Below are 17,736 nucleotides of genomic sequence, written 5' to 3' on the forward strand. Positions count from 1 at the left end.
AGACTAGATAACATATTCCAGTAGTGTGCGGTGATGGACAATACGGTTACATTCTAACCTACGAGAAAGAAAAATCACAAATGAGAGCTCTTGAATATGTAATAGTGTTTTAATTTTATTTAAATGTTTTATTATAATAATACTATTAATATTTAATATTATTTTCATCAGATGAGATTAAATGGAGATCAAATGGTGACTTTTGCTTACATCTCCTGCTTCTCACTTTTTTAAGTTTCCATGAAATCAAAATTCAGAATATTTCAGTGCTCATTATAAATAATTTATCAGTACACATCATTATTTTTTTAAATTCATGTATGCTCATAATCTTTCATCAAAAACATTAACCCCCTCGAAACAACGTCTGTCAATTCCCAAAGGAAGACATCAACATTTTTACATTTTTTCTCTTTCCAGAAGCCGTTTCACTCGGATATACATCACAATAGGAAAGAAAAGTCTATTGCAACTTCCATTTCATGCCAACTTTAACTACGAAAAAGATGTCAATCCGTTTCCTCTAGAGTTTTAAAAATGATCCCAAAAATGTCTCAAACTGTTCTTAGATTTTTTTAACACACCAAACTCTGAGATCTCAATATGAGTTCAAACATTTCTAATCTAATTCTGTCATCAATGTCCGGGTGTGTGTTGATGAAAAGCTAATAATTAATTAAATAAATAAAAATTAAAACATTTTCAATAAATAATTGTAAAATAAACAATAAAGCACTTACTAAAACATCCCTTACCGACATCAGAGAACTGTGAATATGCAAATGTGTTCTTAAAATATTGAAATATTACATGACAAAAAAAGTTTGGGAATCTCTGCTCTATACTCTTACGGTACATCAGCAATTGCCTCATTTGTTTCTATTTGTATTTCTCATATATAATTACAGGAAAAATATCTGAGAAAAACTTAATGTATCAATCAAAAACAACTGAAATATCCTTTAAATCTGAGAGTCAGAACTTTCCTCCCGGTGCACAGCCATCTGTAATACATCGGAGCTCACAGTAATACAGCTCTCCAGGGTACAAAACCAGAACTGGCGCTGCAGACGCGATTTAGTTAATTGAGGTACAGTAATATGACACTGAAACCCTTACAGCACATGACAGAGATGGGAATATTATTATTATAACGACATACCATTATGTAATACTAGTTGTGTAATGCAATGCTGTGAATGTGTGTGTCTCAGATCATTGAGCACAAGGTTACAAGTTGCTTCTGTTTATGCCAGGCCAGTTTGCTGTAAAATGGCCGCTGCTGTCTTAGACTGTGACACTTCGGCCTTGTCACCTGCCACATCCATCACAGCGTGCGTGTGTGTGTCTCTGTGTGTGTGCGTATTTGCGCAACGCAACACCAATTCACCAGCCTGTCATCTGAAACGGCACAGTGGAAAAATGTGCAGACATTTAGAGGTTATATTGCATGTGTGTGTGTGTGTGTGTGTGTGTGTGTGTGTGTGTGTGTGTGTGTGTGTGTGTGTGTGTGTGTGTGTGTGTGTGTGTGTGTGAGTGAGAGTTTCTGAAAACACCTTTTGGAGTTGCTCAACACGTGAATATTTTCAGCGCATTACGTTTCCTAGAACATGCAAGTTTGAGGGTGTGATAATGTGAGTGTGTGTGTGTAATTAGTTGAGGGATGTGTCATTTGACTCCCGAGCATGCAGCACACACACACGCACACACAAACAAACACACACACACACACACACATACACACACACACACACACACACACTCACTCACACACACGTGATGTAACAGTCTCTCACTTTAGCAGCATCTCCCTCCACGTCCAGTTCAGCACATATTTCACACTTTCTCACCCCACGCCATACTAACTTCCTGTGAATGCACAAGGTCAACTATGCATGTGTGTGACAGCATATATGTTGTTACTGTGACTTGGAACACATAAGTAAATAGAAACGCCCTTTAGATGTTCACCTCTGAACCAGTCCTGCTGATCCCTTTTCTTTCTTTCTAATGCACACACACACACAGAAGGCGGCAATCAAAATCAACGGCGGCAAGAACAGAGCGAAGAAACGTTAGAAACAAAGACACGGAGGCCACGGGGATGAATTATTAAGAGCAGAATCACAAACAAAGACACGCTCGCATAAACACTCATTCAAGCGACACACATACAGTATGCGTAAAAACATACAAACCACTTACACAAATGTTTTTTTGTCCTACCATAAATGTATATATTTATATGTATGTATATATATATATATATATATATATATACATACATAAACATACATATATTTATACAGTATATATATGCAAGTGTTCACAAGACTGCATATTGTAGAGACCATCTCACTCCAACATGCTCAAATACACTCAAAAGCAGCATTCCAGAACATCACCTGTGGTCACACACACACATCTTTACATTTCCTTTGTGTCCAAATAAAAAACTGGACATCACATGCTCTGTAACCCAAAACAACAGACGAATGTGTCAGTCAAAAAAAAAAAAAAAACACATCCCTCGGCAAACATCATGCACAGACCTCGTAATCATAACTAAGGCAAATTGTAATGTATGCTTGTATATGTGTGTTATAGGTTAACAGTGTTTCACTCACCGTCTTTAGATGCCGTCCTTCTCGGCGTCCCCCCCAAGCTCACACACACACACACACACACACGCACGCACACGGTTGTGGGAGAAATGAGCGAATAGCAGCTCTCGTAACGCTCCAATATGGAAATGAAAATATCCTTCCGCTGCCAAGAGCAACGGCTGCCACAGAAGGAGAGATGGATTGGAGGAAGGAAAAAAAAAACGATTAAAATAAAGGAGATGAAGGAGGGGAGTTAAATCCTGCGCAATGCCTTGCTGTAATGCTCAGAGAGAGGATGAGAGAGAGAGAGTGTGAGTGAGTGAGTGAGAAAGAGAGAGAGGGGAGGAGGCGTGCTCCAGTCGTTCAATTATCTGTGGTTTCCAGCATCGACTCGCCTCTGTGTTGGTATATTGAGTCCACAGAATGCACTTGAGTGTCTGTGTGTGTGTGTGTCAGGAGGTTGTCTCTTAAGCGCATACTGTCCTCAGGCTAGCCTTTGATGCGCATGTGTGTCTGTGTGAGTATGTGTGTGAGTAAGTGTGTGTGTGTTTGTGTGTTGCTTTCTCCATATGTGCATGTGGTGAGGCGTGCAGTTAAAGCGTGTCAAAGATAGTAACATTATTGAGGGATGAGGGGAGTGAGGAGGGGTAGAGATAACAGCTGATTCTTTCTCTATCATAGATGAGAGAGAGAGAGATAGATAGATAGATAGATAGATAGATAGATAGATAGATAGATAGATAGATAGATAGATAGATAGATAGATAGATAGATAGATAGATAGAGTCAACAGCAATGCATTATACTCTTTGTGATGTCACTTTATGCAACACTGCTACTTTTAATGGATGCATGTGAATCTATCTATCTCAGGGGGGGAAACCCCTTATTGTTACTCCCTTGTTATGGATGGATGAATGGATGGATGGATCCAATCACATGTTGCCATCACCAGCAGTGAGTCATTTTACACCCTGTGATGTCATCAGAGTGCTGACATCATGCAACAGCTCAGGAATATAATCATACATGTACTCAGCATTGTTCACGTGGACAAACTGGACCAAATGTCACCCATGTATACAAAAATGTCTGCAATTGCCTGGTGTGCTGAATAATGCATAAAGGCATACATGCCACGCTGCAGCAACAGCACCTAAAAAAAATAAATAAGAAATGCAGTCATTGCAGCTATTTATAAGAGGAAAAGCATTCTGCGACACCAGAAGCGTTTACCTCCTGCATGTTGTGGGCTGTTGCAACGCACTGTGTACTTCAGAAGGACCTCAGTGCCGCCCACATGCTTTCACATGCCAGACATTGACAAGAAAAAGCACTACAGCTCCATTAAATCCTTAACATGCCATTTCTCTACTTATCAGAAGCCCTCTATGTTATGAAGAGTGTATGTGGGTGTGTACATACTGTGTGCTGCTCACGTTGAGGACATTGTCATATTTGGGTGGTGAGTCTTCAAGGTGTCGATAAAGGCTGCGCTGACATCATGTTACCTAAGCAACAGAGAGAGAGAGAGAGTTGGGGGAATTGAGAGAGCGTTTTTTTTTACTCACTGTTAGCGTATGCTAGCGTATGCTCTTCGTGATAATCTGCAATGTAAAGACCCTGCTGCTCTGTTTGCCATCACACACACACACACACACACACACACACACACACACACACACACACACACACACACACACACACACACACACACACACACACACACACACACACACACACACACACTGCAGTTTAGTCCTGTCATATTCAAATAGATATGAACTACATTAGCATAATTTAGAATATAATTTAGCATTTGAAATGCATATTAAGCTAAGCATAAAACCATACAATATAGCAGAATCGACTGCACAGATCAGTGAGCTAGTTAAAACTATACATGAAATACAGTGTACTCGCAAATACTCAGCTTATTTCAACATCAACATTAAGCTTATTATGCTTAACAACATTAAGCTTATTACCAGAAGAATCTAATTTTTAATTAATGAGGTATTGTTTTACATACTTGAAATAGCAACATGTGATCCATCCATCCCTCTCTCCCTCCCTCCATCCATCCATAACAAGGGAGCAAGAATAAGGTTTTTTCCCCCATATAGATATATTCACATGCATCCAATAAAATTTGTTACATAAAGTCAGCACTGTCATGACATCACAAATACTCTATCTATCTATCTATCTATCTATCTATCTATCTATCTATCTATCTATCTATCTATCTATCTATCTATCTATCTATCTATCTATCTATCTATCTATCCATCCATCCATCCATCCATCCACCCATCCATCTATCTATCTATCTATCTAATTTTGGAGAGTTTCAAGCTCTGATGGTGTAGCCTATTCATGAAAAGGGCCACACACATTTTACACATTTTCTCTTTCTCCCTCCCTTTCTCTCCGTCTTTACCCATCCAGTTGTAAAATCAGTTTATTTAAAGTAGGACTGATTGCTTGCCATGTTGTCGCTCTGAGCTTTTGGTTGAGGTTTCATGCTGTCTCACATCATTGTGTTTGTTTTTGTGTGTGGGATGTTTGTGTGGAAAAGAGAATGACGGAAGCTCAGAAAACTGGGTATTTACTGAATTATCTGCTCTGCTGGAGTCACATGTCTTCCGTCATTCACACTTCTAACTGTGCTGGGATCCGTCTGCGAGCTCGCTTGTCACTATTTTGGGTAATCTTCATTGCAGGGCTGTCCAAATCTTTAGGATGCTGGAGGAGACATGGTGACTGTAATCTTCCAGTATTATTACAGTATGTCTGCTAGGTCTAGAGCATTATATTACGCATCTACTCATTCAAGAGATTGTCTGCCCTCCACTAGCCATCTTCCCCCTGCCCCGAGCAGCTATTACCAACACTGCCTTCCACTCTCTGCCTCTTTATTATCCACATCTATTAATTAGCTTCTGTAGGATAGATGCTTCTGCTCTGCTCTGCTCTGCTCTCTCTCTCTCTCTCTCTCTCTCTCTCTCTCTCTCTCTCTCTCTCTCTCTCTCTCTCTCTCTCATTGAAGTTAAAAAAGATTTTTACTCAAACAAACAATTTACTGCACTTAATCAGACTTGTCAGCTCACTGCAAATTCTACTGCCCTACCTATTACACAGGGTCATTAAACAACAAAACCTTGTTCTGTAAAATGCATCAGTTCATGGGGGACGTGGATGTAAAGCTTGGAGCCCGTTCTCATCCTTTGGCGGCATATGTGACGCCATATGACAAAACGGCGAAATACTACGCACATGGCACCCTTTAGCGTGAATATAACACGCGAACCCAAGGCGTCATAAAGTTGACTGGCATCCTTTAGCGTGAATATGAGACGCAGACCCTACTCCCACACCTAAACCTACCCATCACAGTGCGTGTTATATTCACGCTAAAGGGTGCCATGTGCGTAGTATTTCGCCGTTTTGTCATATGGCGTCACATATGCCGCCAAAGGATGAGAATGCGTTGAAGCTTGAGTTGTTAGGTATCAGGTTTGATATATGAGGTAATGGGCTTAAGGTAGTAAACTGATGAGTGATCAGGTTTGAGGGAGATAGCAGGTTTAATGTATGACGTATCAGGACTGAGGCATTTTTAAGCTTGTAAGAGTGCATGGACACCCACTGATGCATGCTGGGATTATATATTTGCAAGTCGAACGGAATAGGTTCTTCAGCAAAAAAAAGAAAATCTTCAGGGACAAAAAAACTCAGTATCAGTAATTTTAAGTATTCACATATGTGCATTTCTACTAACATATTTCTGAATTTTTGGCAAATATTTCAAATTTCATTTGAGATGTTATAATACTATTAGAGTACGATAACAATTTTCTTATCTTTTTGTCTGTTTCTTTCCTGCATAGCCATAGGTGTACAGATGTCTCTTGAGATGTTGGAAAAAAGGTTGTGGTCCGTAGCCACTCAGGTACTAAAACTAATATATCATCTACCGCAATTACAATTATTGCTAGCTGTTCCTGTAATTATGTTTATTTTTGTGGCTGTGTACAAAGAATTAATACATTAATATAAATATAGTTAATTTAATATATATATATATATATATATATATTTTTTTTTTTTTTTATATATATATATATATTATATTATATAACAAATGTCAACAGGATGTCTCTCTCCACAAGGATATGTACACCAGCGTGTGTGCGATACTGGCCGGATGGGTCTTATCTGTTCAAACACTGTGCATTTGATGGGAAGTGAAAACAAACACAATACTGTTAGTGTGACACTCCTAGCACAGGCTTTTGTTTGATATTTATAATAATTTAGAAGTGTTGAGAGAGGAGTGGAAGAGTCCAGAAGGCATTCGAAAAGAATAAGGAGAGGAGGTGATATCAGTCTCTACATTTTCCTCAGGGAGAACACTCTCCCTTTTTTCTAGTACCTCCGGGATTTTCCATGCCTAAACGCTCTTCCACCTCAGCTGGCACATTATCACGGAGTCTGTTTTCACTCCTGACAGCAATATTAACTAATGCCACCACAGTGATTATTCTTACTGTTATATGTTTGAAATGTTAAAATCCAAATCCGTTAAGTAAATCTTAAAGGATCAATAACAGTGCAGAAAATGACAAACTGTAAGATGCAACATGTATGCTGTTAGAAAGAACCCTGTGTGAGACCTGTCTGTGTGTAAAGCTTATTTTCAGCCAGTTTTACATTAGACACAAACACAAGCTCAGTTTGTCACAAGAGCACACATGCAAGTTCCTTAAAGCAGGATAAATTTACTTGCGAAGTAAAGTTTCATTTTAAAGATAAAATATGTTAAGAAAATATACAACCATTCAAAAGTTTGGGGTCCGTAAGAATTTAAAACATTTTTTTGAAAGAAGTCTCTTATGCTTACTAGGGCTGCATATTTTGATCAAAAATAAATATTGTGAAATATCATTACAATAATTTTTTTTTTTTCAATTTTAATATATTTTGTAATAAAAGGAATTTATTTCTTTGATGACAAAGCTGATTTTTTAACTCCTGTCTTTAGAGTCACAAGATCCTTCAGAAATCATTCTAATATGCTGATATGCTGCTCAAGAAACATTTCTTAATTTATTATCAATGTTAAATACAATGTGCTGCTTCAAATTTTTGTTGAAATCATGATACATAATCCTTGTTGAAAAAACGTATCAATTTCTTTCAACAGTAGTGTATAGTAAAAATATAATGATCTGAATACTTTTAATGTCATTAAGTAAATGTATGTTTTACAGGAAAACAATAGTCAATAGTCGGTAGGCCACTCAAAAGCTTCAATTGAGATAAGATCAATTAGATACGGATTAAACAAAATTAAATTGAGATACTTTAACAGTAGCAGTAGTAAATTTTCACAGGTCCTTATGAGAGGATTGTTTTCCTGACCTTATTTTCATCTGATACATGGCTAGAGTAAACGCACACAGGAGCCTGCACAGATCATGTGATCAGATCAGCCAGTGATATATTATATCAATAAATGTTTTTTTCCTTTTTTCACTACTGCTGCATATTATCTGATGGACACCAGGCGAATGACACAGATGTATGTACTCAATACAAACAAGAGAATTTACACGATACTATACAAAACTTAATGCTCAGTTTCTCTGTTTTTGTCAATGTCTGTCAATCACAGTGTTCTGGTGTAGATGGGCTTTGTCCTCTAAGCTGTACTGATAATGCGGTGAGTATTATACAATATAGTATTTATAATGCAGTGGTCGGTATCTAGAGCATTTGTGGACATATCGGTGAAAATATGTATCACCATTTCTTCATCAAACTATTTCAATGTGACAAAATGCTTTTTCTTTTTTGTGTTTACAGGACATTAACTGCTACGTCATTGACAGTAATGGCTTCATCATCATCTCTAAGGACAGGACTGATGTAAGAGCACTTAAAGTGACAGGATAAGGTCAACACACAAAAAATAGGCATTTCCGAGTGAAACTGAATATTAACACAAAGGGAAAGATGTCCTTTTATCCACTGTTAAGGGATTTGATGGTGAAAAATGTCCGGTACACACCAGAATGAAGCCAGACCTGAAAGTTCAATACAGTGTGTGTGTGTGTACGCGTTTGGTTTTCTTTCCCGGTGGGGACTAAATGCACACAGACTCATGGGGTCTTTTGGGGACCTAAATTGAGGAAACAAGGAAACATGAGAAAACAAGCTTATATTTTTTTTTTACACCATCATTTTTTTTTTTTTAAATGTAAAAATGCAGAAAGTTTTGTCTGATTGGCAATATTAGGGGTAGGGTTAGTGTGAGGGGACAGAATGTGTGTGTGTGTGTGTGTGTGTGTGTGTGTGTGTGTGTGTGTGTGTGTGTGTGTGTGTGTGTGTGTGTGTGTGTTTGTGTGTGTGTGTGTGTGTGTGTGTGTGTGTGTGTGTGTGTGTGTGTGTGTGTGTGTGTGTGTGTGTGTGTGTCTGTGTGTGTGTGTGTGTGTGTGTGTGTGTCTGTGTGTGTGTGTGTGTGTGTGTGTGTGTGTGTGTGTGTGTGTGTGTGTGTGTGTGTGTGTGTGTGTGTTGTAGTGTAAATCACTGGAAATTTAGGTTAAGATTGACACGTTCTGGTTCGATGATGATGAAAATATGCACAAATATCTGAGCACAGGAACATTAGACAGTGGCAACAAAATAAAACTGAAGATAACTGTTAAAAAGATGGCGAAATGACACACAGTTTAAATGGTTCCATTGAAAGCAGGTCACAGTAAAAAAAAAAAAAATCTATGAAGTCATGAAATAAAACGGTTCATAAATAAGGACATTGTGCTGTGAATAACATAGATTAAAAAAGCTCTGTTTACCACTGACTCAGCATAGGAAAGTAACTGTGGAAATGAATAAATAAATAAATTAATGCATGAGGTGTTTTCCATCATTAGTAGTGGTCCTATGAGAGAGACAGAAAGAGAGAGAGAGAGAGAGAGAGAGAGAGAGAGAGAGAGAGAGAGAAGGAGAACAGTGCATCATCAGGGTAAATATAGAGAAGGGGAGGGATAACAGAGGTTATCTGAATAATTCAGAGTGCTGGTGCAGTAAACGCTGACTCTGATGTTGGGCTGCAGCCTTACAAGGCCCAAATGACGTTTAAAATTTGATTTCAGTACTTTATCAAACAGTTAAGTCAAGATGTATGTGGCGTTAAAGCTAATACATACGCATTCATTCTGAACTGTCATTGTTCCTATCGTGAACGAGAAAGAGATCCTGGTGAAATAAATAATAAATAACAATGTCTTGAAATCTCTCAATGTCTCTCTGTTCTCTGTATCTGTAGGTTGGCAGGTTTCTGGGGGAAATCGATGGGTCGGTAATGTCACAGCTCTTGAAAATGGGCATGTTTAAAAGGTTAGATAACTTTTTCTTTGGTCACGAAACACTTAGCCACTTTTCCAGTGGAAAAGAAGGAACGGTAAGGAACGGTTCCAGTTATATTTCCACTTGAGATTGGTTCAGCACAAAATGATTACAAACTGGAATTATAAGAAAGAATTCTTAATTTATTATCAATGTTGAAAACAATTGTGCTGCTAAATATTTTTTGTGGAAACCATGATACTGGTAGAACCGTGCGTGTAGTGACGTCACCACTCACTTTCCTGTTGCCTGGCTGCCAGTTTCCTGTACCTGGCCAAGCACATTATTAGTTAATAAAAAAATTAAAAGAAATATCTGAACATCCTCTCTAACACGGTCACTATTTACATGTCATATCATGCAAATTCTTGTGCTACCAAGGCAGCGATGGAAAAGTGGCTAATGGTTCCATGAAGAACTTTTAACATTCATGGAACCTTACAATTGCAACCTTTCAAGCTCTTTAAAGTGGAACAAGTAAAAAAAAAAAAATAATAATAATAATAATTTATGATCTTTACACTAGAAAAAAATGGTTCTTCATTGAACCATTTTTCCTAGTGTGAAGATTATAACTATAACTGTGATGTAATGCATTAAGGTGTGTGTGTGTGTGTGTGTGTGTGTGTGTGTGTGTGTGTGTGTGTGTGTGTGTGTGTGTGTGTGTGTGTGTGTGTGTGTGTGTGTGTGTGTGTGTGTGTGTGTGTGTGTGTGTGTGTTTTCCACAGAGTGTTACTGTATGACTATCAGGGCATGTGTAAGGCGAATACTCACTCTGCTAGCGGCGCTCGACCCCTGCTAAGTGTAAGAATTCTGCTGTCTGTTTTAATAACGTCTACCAGAACACAACAGTCAGATGCTATCAGTGTTACATGTAATACATTGCATTGCTGCTCTTGCAATCAATGGTGGTATGACTATATGAGTGGAGGTCACAGGTCAGGGCTGATCTAGAAAAAAGGACCTGGCCTTCACACCATGATCACAAAGATGGTGTTTAGAAAAAAAAAGACAAGATATGTGTCATGAGCTCTTACACAGAAATTCTCAGTGTAACTGAAATGAAAGGATGCCATCTTGATTCTTTTATTATTTTTTCCCCTCGTTCTGCTTTTCTTTCTTCCCTCAGCCCTTTTATAATCTCCTGGCAGCACTGAGATGGATCCTATCGAACTTCTTGCTGTAAGTGTGGCTGTCTTTCTGCTGTCTTTAAGTGACTCAGTTCATACCGTGTAAAATCAGACATTTTTTTCTCCACCAGGTTTTTACTGGACTTCAACATCTACGGTCTATGGCATTCTGATCACTTTGTGGAGGGTATGTGTAAAGTAGACTAGGTATAAATACTGCAAATATTCATTTGTGTTACTCACCTGTTTGTATAGCCGTTCCAGTGTCTTCCTTCATCTTCACCTTCATCGTTTGCCCTTTTATTTCTTTATTTCTGTAACCCTCCTTCATCTTGATGTGTCACAGCCAAGACCTTATTCCATTCATGTAAGTGCCATTTCCATCACTGTGTGTGATATTGCTTGTGCTGTGTGTGAAAAAGAGAGAGCAGAGGAAGATTTGGTCATGGCTTTCATGTTGTTATTCATGATCAAAAGTGATTTTATAATGAAGGTATCCTATAGCTGATGTTACTTGAAGATAAAAGGACATTGCATTCTTTAATCCATACTGTGGATAACTGTGGGTTTGCTTTGTAGCTGGTAAGAAGTCAAAAGGGGGCAATCTGCAGCCATGTGACACTGAGTATCCCAGCTTCGTCTACGAGCCGTCAATCAAAGAAACCAACAGCCTGATCAAGTGTGGGAGATGTCAAAAGTAAGAACTCACATAGATAATTTGACCATGGATGGATTTGCAATGCAATTTCTTGTTATTATTCAATTAAAATATACATATACGTAGTTTTGTATGTATATAATTCAAGTCTCATTTGCAAAATATAAAGTTGTAATTACGAGAGCCTTAAGTTGTTATTAGATTTATAAATACATACTGTAGTTTTCAACCATACTTTTGAAATACAGTATATTCTGTGCTCAGTATATTTAACAGTAGCCTATATTTTATATATATAAAAAATAGTTTGCAAGTGTGGAACTATAAAGTCACAATTACAAGACACAAGAGGCGGAGAGGGGCTCTTTCACACACTTATGTATCAGTTTGTTGAGCAAACGAAGTCCTATGGTCTCAGTCAGCTCTAATGCCTTCTCTACTTGAAGCCCTCTAGTGGTGAAGACAAATTATATACTGGAAAATAAGGTTAATGTGATTTAATATAGGCCAGATTAAGCATATTGCCAATCTAGAAAATTACCGTAATATAAGGTCTGTCTATATTCTTAATGAATATTAGCTGGTTAGTTAAAATGTTTTGAAATTAAATCAATATTCAGGGTAGACTTGTAGTGTAGTGTATTGTTCGTGCCTACTCTAGTATAGAAAACGAATGTGTGTGTGTGTGTGTGTGTGTGTGTGTGTGTGTATATATATATATATATTAATATATATATATATATATATATATATATATATATATATATATATTAATATATATATATATATATATATATATATTCTTATTAATAATCCTTCCCTTACTTTTTTTTTTACTTAAAATCCTAGAAATACCCCTGGGATATACCAAAAATATAAAAGAAAAAACGTTTTAAAGTATATTGCTTTATTTCCAGATTATTTTACTTACTAACTAATAATGGCTAGGAGTATTATAGTCCACATCTTTTTTACAGTGCTTGAAAAGGTGAATATGGTACATGCATATATTTATCAAACTTCTGTACAAGTTCTCAGTTTACTTCTGTGCTAATTATACAACTATGTTAAGGTGATTTCACTAAAGGTAATTTTTTGCGTTTTTAGGGGCGTGATCGGCTCGGAATGCATTTTCAAATTGCTCATTGAATTTTGCTACGTTCATTGCGGGACATTTAATGAAAATGCAATCGCAAGTGTCTTAACTGTGAGTGTAAATGCAATTAAGAAAAATAACATTTAAATTATCATTTTGCTACAGTTTTTGCTTGAACATTTTAAACAGATCTAATAATTTCTTGAATACATTTTCATTTTAATTTTGCAACTTATAAAGCGTTAAAATATGAATTCAATTTACATATTAAAACATATGTATGAAATGGCAAATGTAAATTATATAATTGAATTATCATTTTCATTTTGCACCAAACATTGCACAAATGTAATGGAAAATGTAAATTTAAATAGAGAAATGCATTGCCATTTTACATATTGCATTGTCATTTTACATATTGCATCATCATTTTGCATATTACATTTCAAATTGAATATTGCTACACATAAGCTTCCATACCCCAAGACGCTGTAGTTATATAAATGAACGGCCAAAATGCATACATTTTTTTTTACATTTTTAGTTGAAAGTAGTAATGATAGACAGGTGCAGGCGATTAGTTGACATTGTAACAAACAAGGCCAACTATGGAAACTAACAAGATAACAATGGAGACAAGGGAAATGGGAACTAAATATACAGGACCTGAACCTTATGTTCAACAAGACAAGACAATAGGATATCAAAACAAATACAAGACACAGGAAAATCGTGACACCTCCCTAGGCCATCGAGACTTTATTTTGATAGCGGCTCACGTAACTTATATCTACATTTTGTGGTTATTGAAATGTTGTTTAAAAACAGTCCATTTGCTCTGCATTAACTGTTTCATTTTAATAAAGTTGTTCTGCAATAAGAATGCCATTTACTAGACTTGATCTCTCTGTTTCTTTTATTGCACGCAGGGTGTTTGTAATTAATCAGATTCCAGACAGTAACTTGCTATTGGTGGTGATTCAGGCAGATTGTGACTGTTCTCGGCAGTACGCACCCATCACCATGGAGCCCAAAGAGGTCAAATATATCCTTAAAACCCCAGCTAAATCAGGCTCCTCAGACCACACACTGAGGAGATGAATCACAGTTTTGAATGAGATCAGTTTAGTCACTTAAATGTGCAACCAGTAAATTTACTTCATTAGAAAGGACACATTTCTGGGTGCACCTTTAAGGAAATCAGCTCAAATTTATGTTCAAAAATACTTTATCTTTATACATTTTATAAACAAGCAACCAACTGTATAACAAAGTATATTCTATTTAATATATATATATATATATATATATATATATATATATATATATATATATATATATATATATATATATATGTATATTTGTGAAATGAATTGGAATCTGCTATAACGATGCTTTGTTTTTATTGTTGCTTTTTCTTCATTTTTTTTTCTTAACCGCTGAGCACACAATGCCTCAGTCAAATGTGACCGCATGAGATCTCAGAAGATACGAAGGAGGCCTGAGTCTTGTCATGCTTACCACCCTCAAGTAAACACACACACACACACACACACACACACACACACACACACACACACACACACACACACACACACACACACACACACACACACACACACACACACACACACACACACACACACACATACTAGACGGCTCTCGGACATGCATTGCAGGGCTGCCTTCTGATTACAATCTGTCTACCTACAAAATAAGATTTTCAGATATTAAGTAATCTCTGATACATATTCTGTGTATCTTGTCTGTTTTAGGAAAATGCAAAAGACTGCGGAGGGGCTGTGGCAATCACCCTGTCCATCATGCTGTTTCTAGCCTGTTTATCAGTGTCTACACTCATCCGTCGATGACAGAGGGCCTGTCAAATGCCCAAGAGAGTCACTCATAGTGCACAGACTGAACACAACATGTTTTAATTAGCAATAATATGAGTTTAAACTAGAACGCACAATTTTTCTACAGTGAAAAGTCTTTAATATTAAGTGTACTGTATGTAACTTTACTTATTACATTTGATAAGTTTATGGATTTTTTTTAAACAGTGCTGGGATTTTATGTCTTTGTCTTGTCAAAAAACATAAGTTAATAAATTCTGTTAAATTAAAATTGTATCCATTTGTTTTCTGACAGGGAACACATGGAACGAATCACCGTGACCGTGTTTACTCCTTTCTTTTCAACCATTGGATATGATTTTAAAAACGCCTGTTGTATTTGTACTTCTGACGAAGCGCTGTTAAATATAGGTGAAAAACTACGGCGCAAAAAGAATAAATAAAATGCTTTCTTAAAAAGGCAAAAGAACGCATGCACATTTTCTTAATATGATAATTAAATCACATTTTCAATGTCACAAAATCACATTTTCACAAAAAATTGACATTTTCTCAATATGCGACGTGGGGGACAAGGGGTGAAAATGCTGTGCTGTACAACACAAAGCGTGACGGGTGGTCACCCTAGTCACACAACAGAAAGAATGTTGAATCTCAGATACATTCAGCGTTAGGAAGCTTACTTTGGAAATGTAATTGCTTACTGTTATAAGTTACCTATTATAAATGTGGTTTGGATTATTTTATTTGGATTACTTTATCAATGTAAATCAATTTCCTTTTAATTTGATTAGTGACTAATTCCATTACACATTTTACCTCAGTAATACAACTAAATACAATTACATTAATTTTGTAATTCAATAACATAATTTCATTACAGTTAACTCACTCCTTAACCCTGCATACATTTTGTTCTAATATATATATATATATATATATATATATATATATATATATATATATATATATATATATATATAAATTATAAATATAATAAATATATTTATAAATATAAATTATACATATAAATATAATTATAAATTATTTAAATTATAAATATAATATATATATATATATATATATATATATATATATAAACAAATGTCCACCTAAACATTTTTTTTATTTTTTCTCGTCATGTTCTATCATGTCCTGAGTCATGTTCTATCATGTTCCACAAAATTAAAATTACAATAAATCAAACTTAATTATTTGTTCTGTGACTTTTAACATTCATTGCTGGGGGAAAATATTTCCTGTTAATGTAATCTGTACAAGTAGTTCAAACTAATATCATTTATAGAATATGTAATGCAATCATATCTGACATATATTGTAAAGCTTCATTGTTAAACACTTCACTTTCAATTCTGCTTCCTTTTATTCAAATTCGAATTGTAATTCTAGATCCTGTTTTTGACATCAATTCAAATTCAATTCAAATTCAAGAATTGAATTGGAATTTAGGAGTCATTCTCAATTCAATTCTGAATTGTGCACAAGCCTGTCAGGAAGATGTGTTGCATTTAAACCTTTGTTTTTTGGTTGTCTGTTCTGCAACTTGCACAATGTGTCAATTATAATAACTATGCATTATTAAAGATACAATATGTAAGAATTTTGTATCAAAATATCAAAAAAACACTTGCACAGTGTTATATATTTCTTTCAATTATGTACTTGCATTATCCTAAATGTTTCCAAGAATTTGTAAATTCAGAGAAATTCAAAATTTTAAATAGTGCCCGTCCCTTGTCACTTGTTGCCTGTCAATGATGTAATATCCGCGTTATCCCTGGTTTCTGCTTGTACTGCCATAGTAACCATTGTGACAGATGTTGACAACTGCGTAATGTTTAGCAGCACGCTGTTGTTGTTTCTTTCAAACATTATGGATCATGGCAAGCAGACTTTGGGACAAAAGGAGAACTAAAACGAGGATCAATATCAGCGTGGCGTTGAGATGCGTCCCCATCCGCGACAAACTTCGGCTTAACAGAGACGCCGCTCTTGCATGTACTTTCTTAGACAGGTAAACAAATGTACATAAAACAAATCAATGTTATATAGCTCAACATGATGAAATGTTAAAATATGATCAGTATGTTATTCTAATGTTGATCTAGCTTACTGCTAGTTTCATATAGCAAACGAACTAACACATAGAATAACATTATAACTTTCAACACAGTAAAATGCAGTTTAGTATGATAGTGTAGACCAAGTGAAACAGCGCTGGGTTACCTCACATTTAGTCTAATAAACTGACCTGTGTGAGTAGTAATCCAGTAGAAGTTCGGTAGAATGAAATGTCCTCATTCCTAATATCCGCGGGACTCGCGTGTGGCGCTGATATCTGTCTCTCATTAGCAATTGCGACCTGCTTCATACACATGTTAAAAACATTCATGTTTTCACTCATCCATAAACATTATTAGATCCATCAGCATGACTTCAAGTTCCATAATTCCGCTTATCACTGCGTCATAAACCTACGCCTTTGTTATTGTAAGAGGTTAGCGACCCCTATCGGCAAAAGCAAATACATAGCCTATTGTAGCTTTAATTCAACAGCGCTATTATCATTATTGATCATTATAAACCTCAGTCAAATGAAATTACAAAAATGTGTCATTTTTACTTTCTTACATTAAAAATCTTGAAGTGTGTGTTTTCGCTCAAGTATAAATGAACAAGAAAGATTTTTGTTAAGTGTGTATGTGGTTGATTTTTCAAATGCAACTGTTAATTGTAAATATTGCATTTCAAGTATCCAATGTGTCATTTTGGACACGCAAAACTTCATTTTGAAATGCTTTTGAGTAATAAGATGAACACCAGAAGTCTATGCTTTAAATAAATGATGTATGTATATATATATATATATATATATATATATATATATTAAACTTTTGAATGGTAATGCATCACATTTTCAAGTATGTGAAATAAGAATAAGAAATAATTCTTG

General features: G+C 35.9%; 2 protein-coding genes across 8 annotated transcripts in view; one reads left to right on the forward strand and one right to left on the reverse strand.

Annotated features, from left to right (window-relative positions):
* Positions 1-14,999, forward strand: part of cacna2d4a (calcium channel, voltage-dependent, alpha 2/delta subunit 4a) — a 40,176-nt gene extending 25,177 nt beyond the window's left edge. For 3 of the 4 annotated variants that reach the window (XM_077234187.1, XM_077234186.1, XM_077234189.1), the window contains 13 exons: positions 6,500-6,561; positions 8,179-8,193; positions 8,287-8,334; positions 8,478-8,540; positions 9,943-10,013; positions 10,751-10,826; positions 11,152-11,204; positions 11,284-11,339; positions 11,499-11,519; positions 11,732-11,849; positions 13,836-13,951; positions 14,354-14,436; positions 14,682-14,999. In XM_077234187.1, the coding sequence (XP_077090302.1) occupies positions 6,500-6,561; positions 8,179-8,193; positions 8,287-8,334; positions 8,478-8,540; positions 9,943-10,013; positions 10,751-10,826; positions 11,152-11,204; positions 11,284-11,339; positions 11,499-11,519; positions 11,732-11,849; positions 13,836-13,951; positions 14,354-14,436; positions 14,682-14,777 (878 nt within the window). In that variant the 3' untranslated portion in view covers positions 14,778-14,999. The remainder of the gene's footprint in view (positions 1-6,499; positions 6,562-8,178; positions 8,194-8,286; positions 8,335-8,477; positions 8,541-9,942; positions 10,014-10,750; positions 10,827-11,151; positions 11,205-11,283; positions 11,340-11,498; positions 11,520-11,731; positions 11,850-13,835; positions 13,952-14,353; positions 14,437-14,681) is intronic. The other variant, XM_077234188.1, reaches the window with a different exon arrangement.
* Positions 1-17,736, reverse strand: part of lrtm2a (leucine rich repeat transmembrane protein 2a) — a 29,273-nt gene that overhangs the window by 10,008 nt on the left and 1,529 nt on the right. For 2 of the 4 annotated variants that reach the window (XR_013205229.1, XM_077234224.1), the window contains exons 2-4: positions 17,035-17,145; positions 11,396-11,559; positions 4,032-4,117 (exon numbers count right to left, since the gene is read on the reverse strand). The gene's annotated coding sequence lies outside the window, so the exon portion shown is untranslated. Of the gene's footprint in view, positions 1-2,627; positions 3,342-4,031; positions 4,118-11,395; positions 11,560-17,034; positions 17,149-17,736 lie in introns of those variants that run through there. The other 2 variants (XM_077234225.1, XM_077234223.1) reach the window with 2 other exon arrangements.

The sequence above is a fragment of the Siphateles boraxobius genome, unplaced genomic scaffold (assembly GCF_051911475.1).
Source record: "Siphateles boraxobius isolate OS27281-9 unplaced genomic scaffold, OSU_SipBor_1 19, whole genome shotgun sequence".
In the NCBI taxonomy this organism is placed as follows: Eukaryota; Metazoa; Chordata; class Actinopteri; order Cypriniformes; family Leuciscidae; genus Siphateles; species Siphateles boraxobius.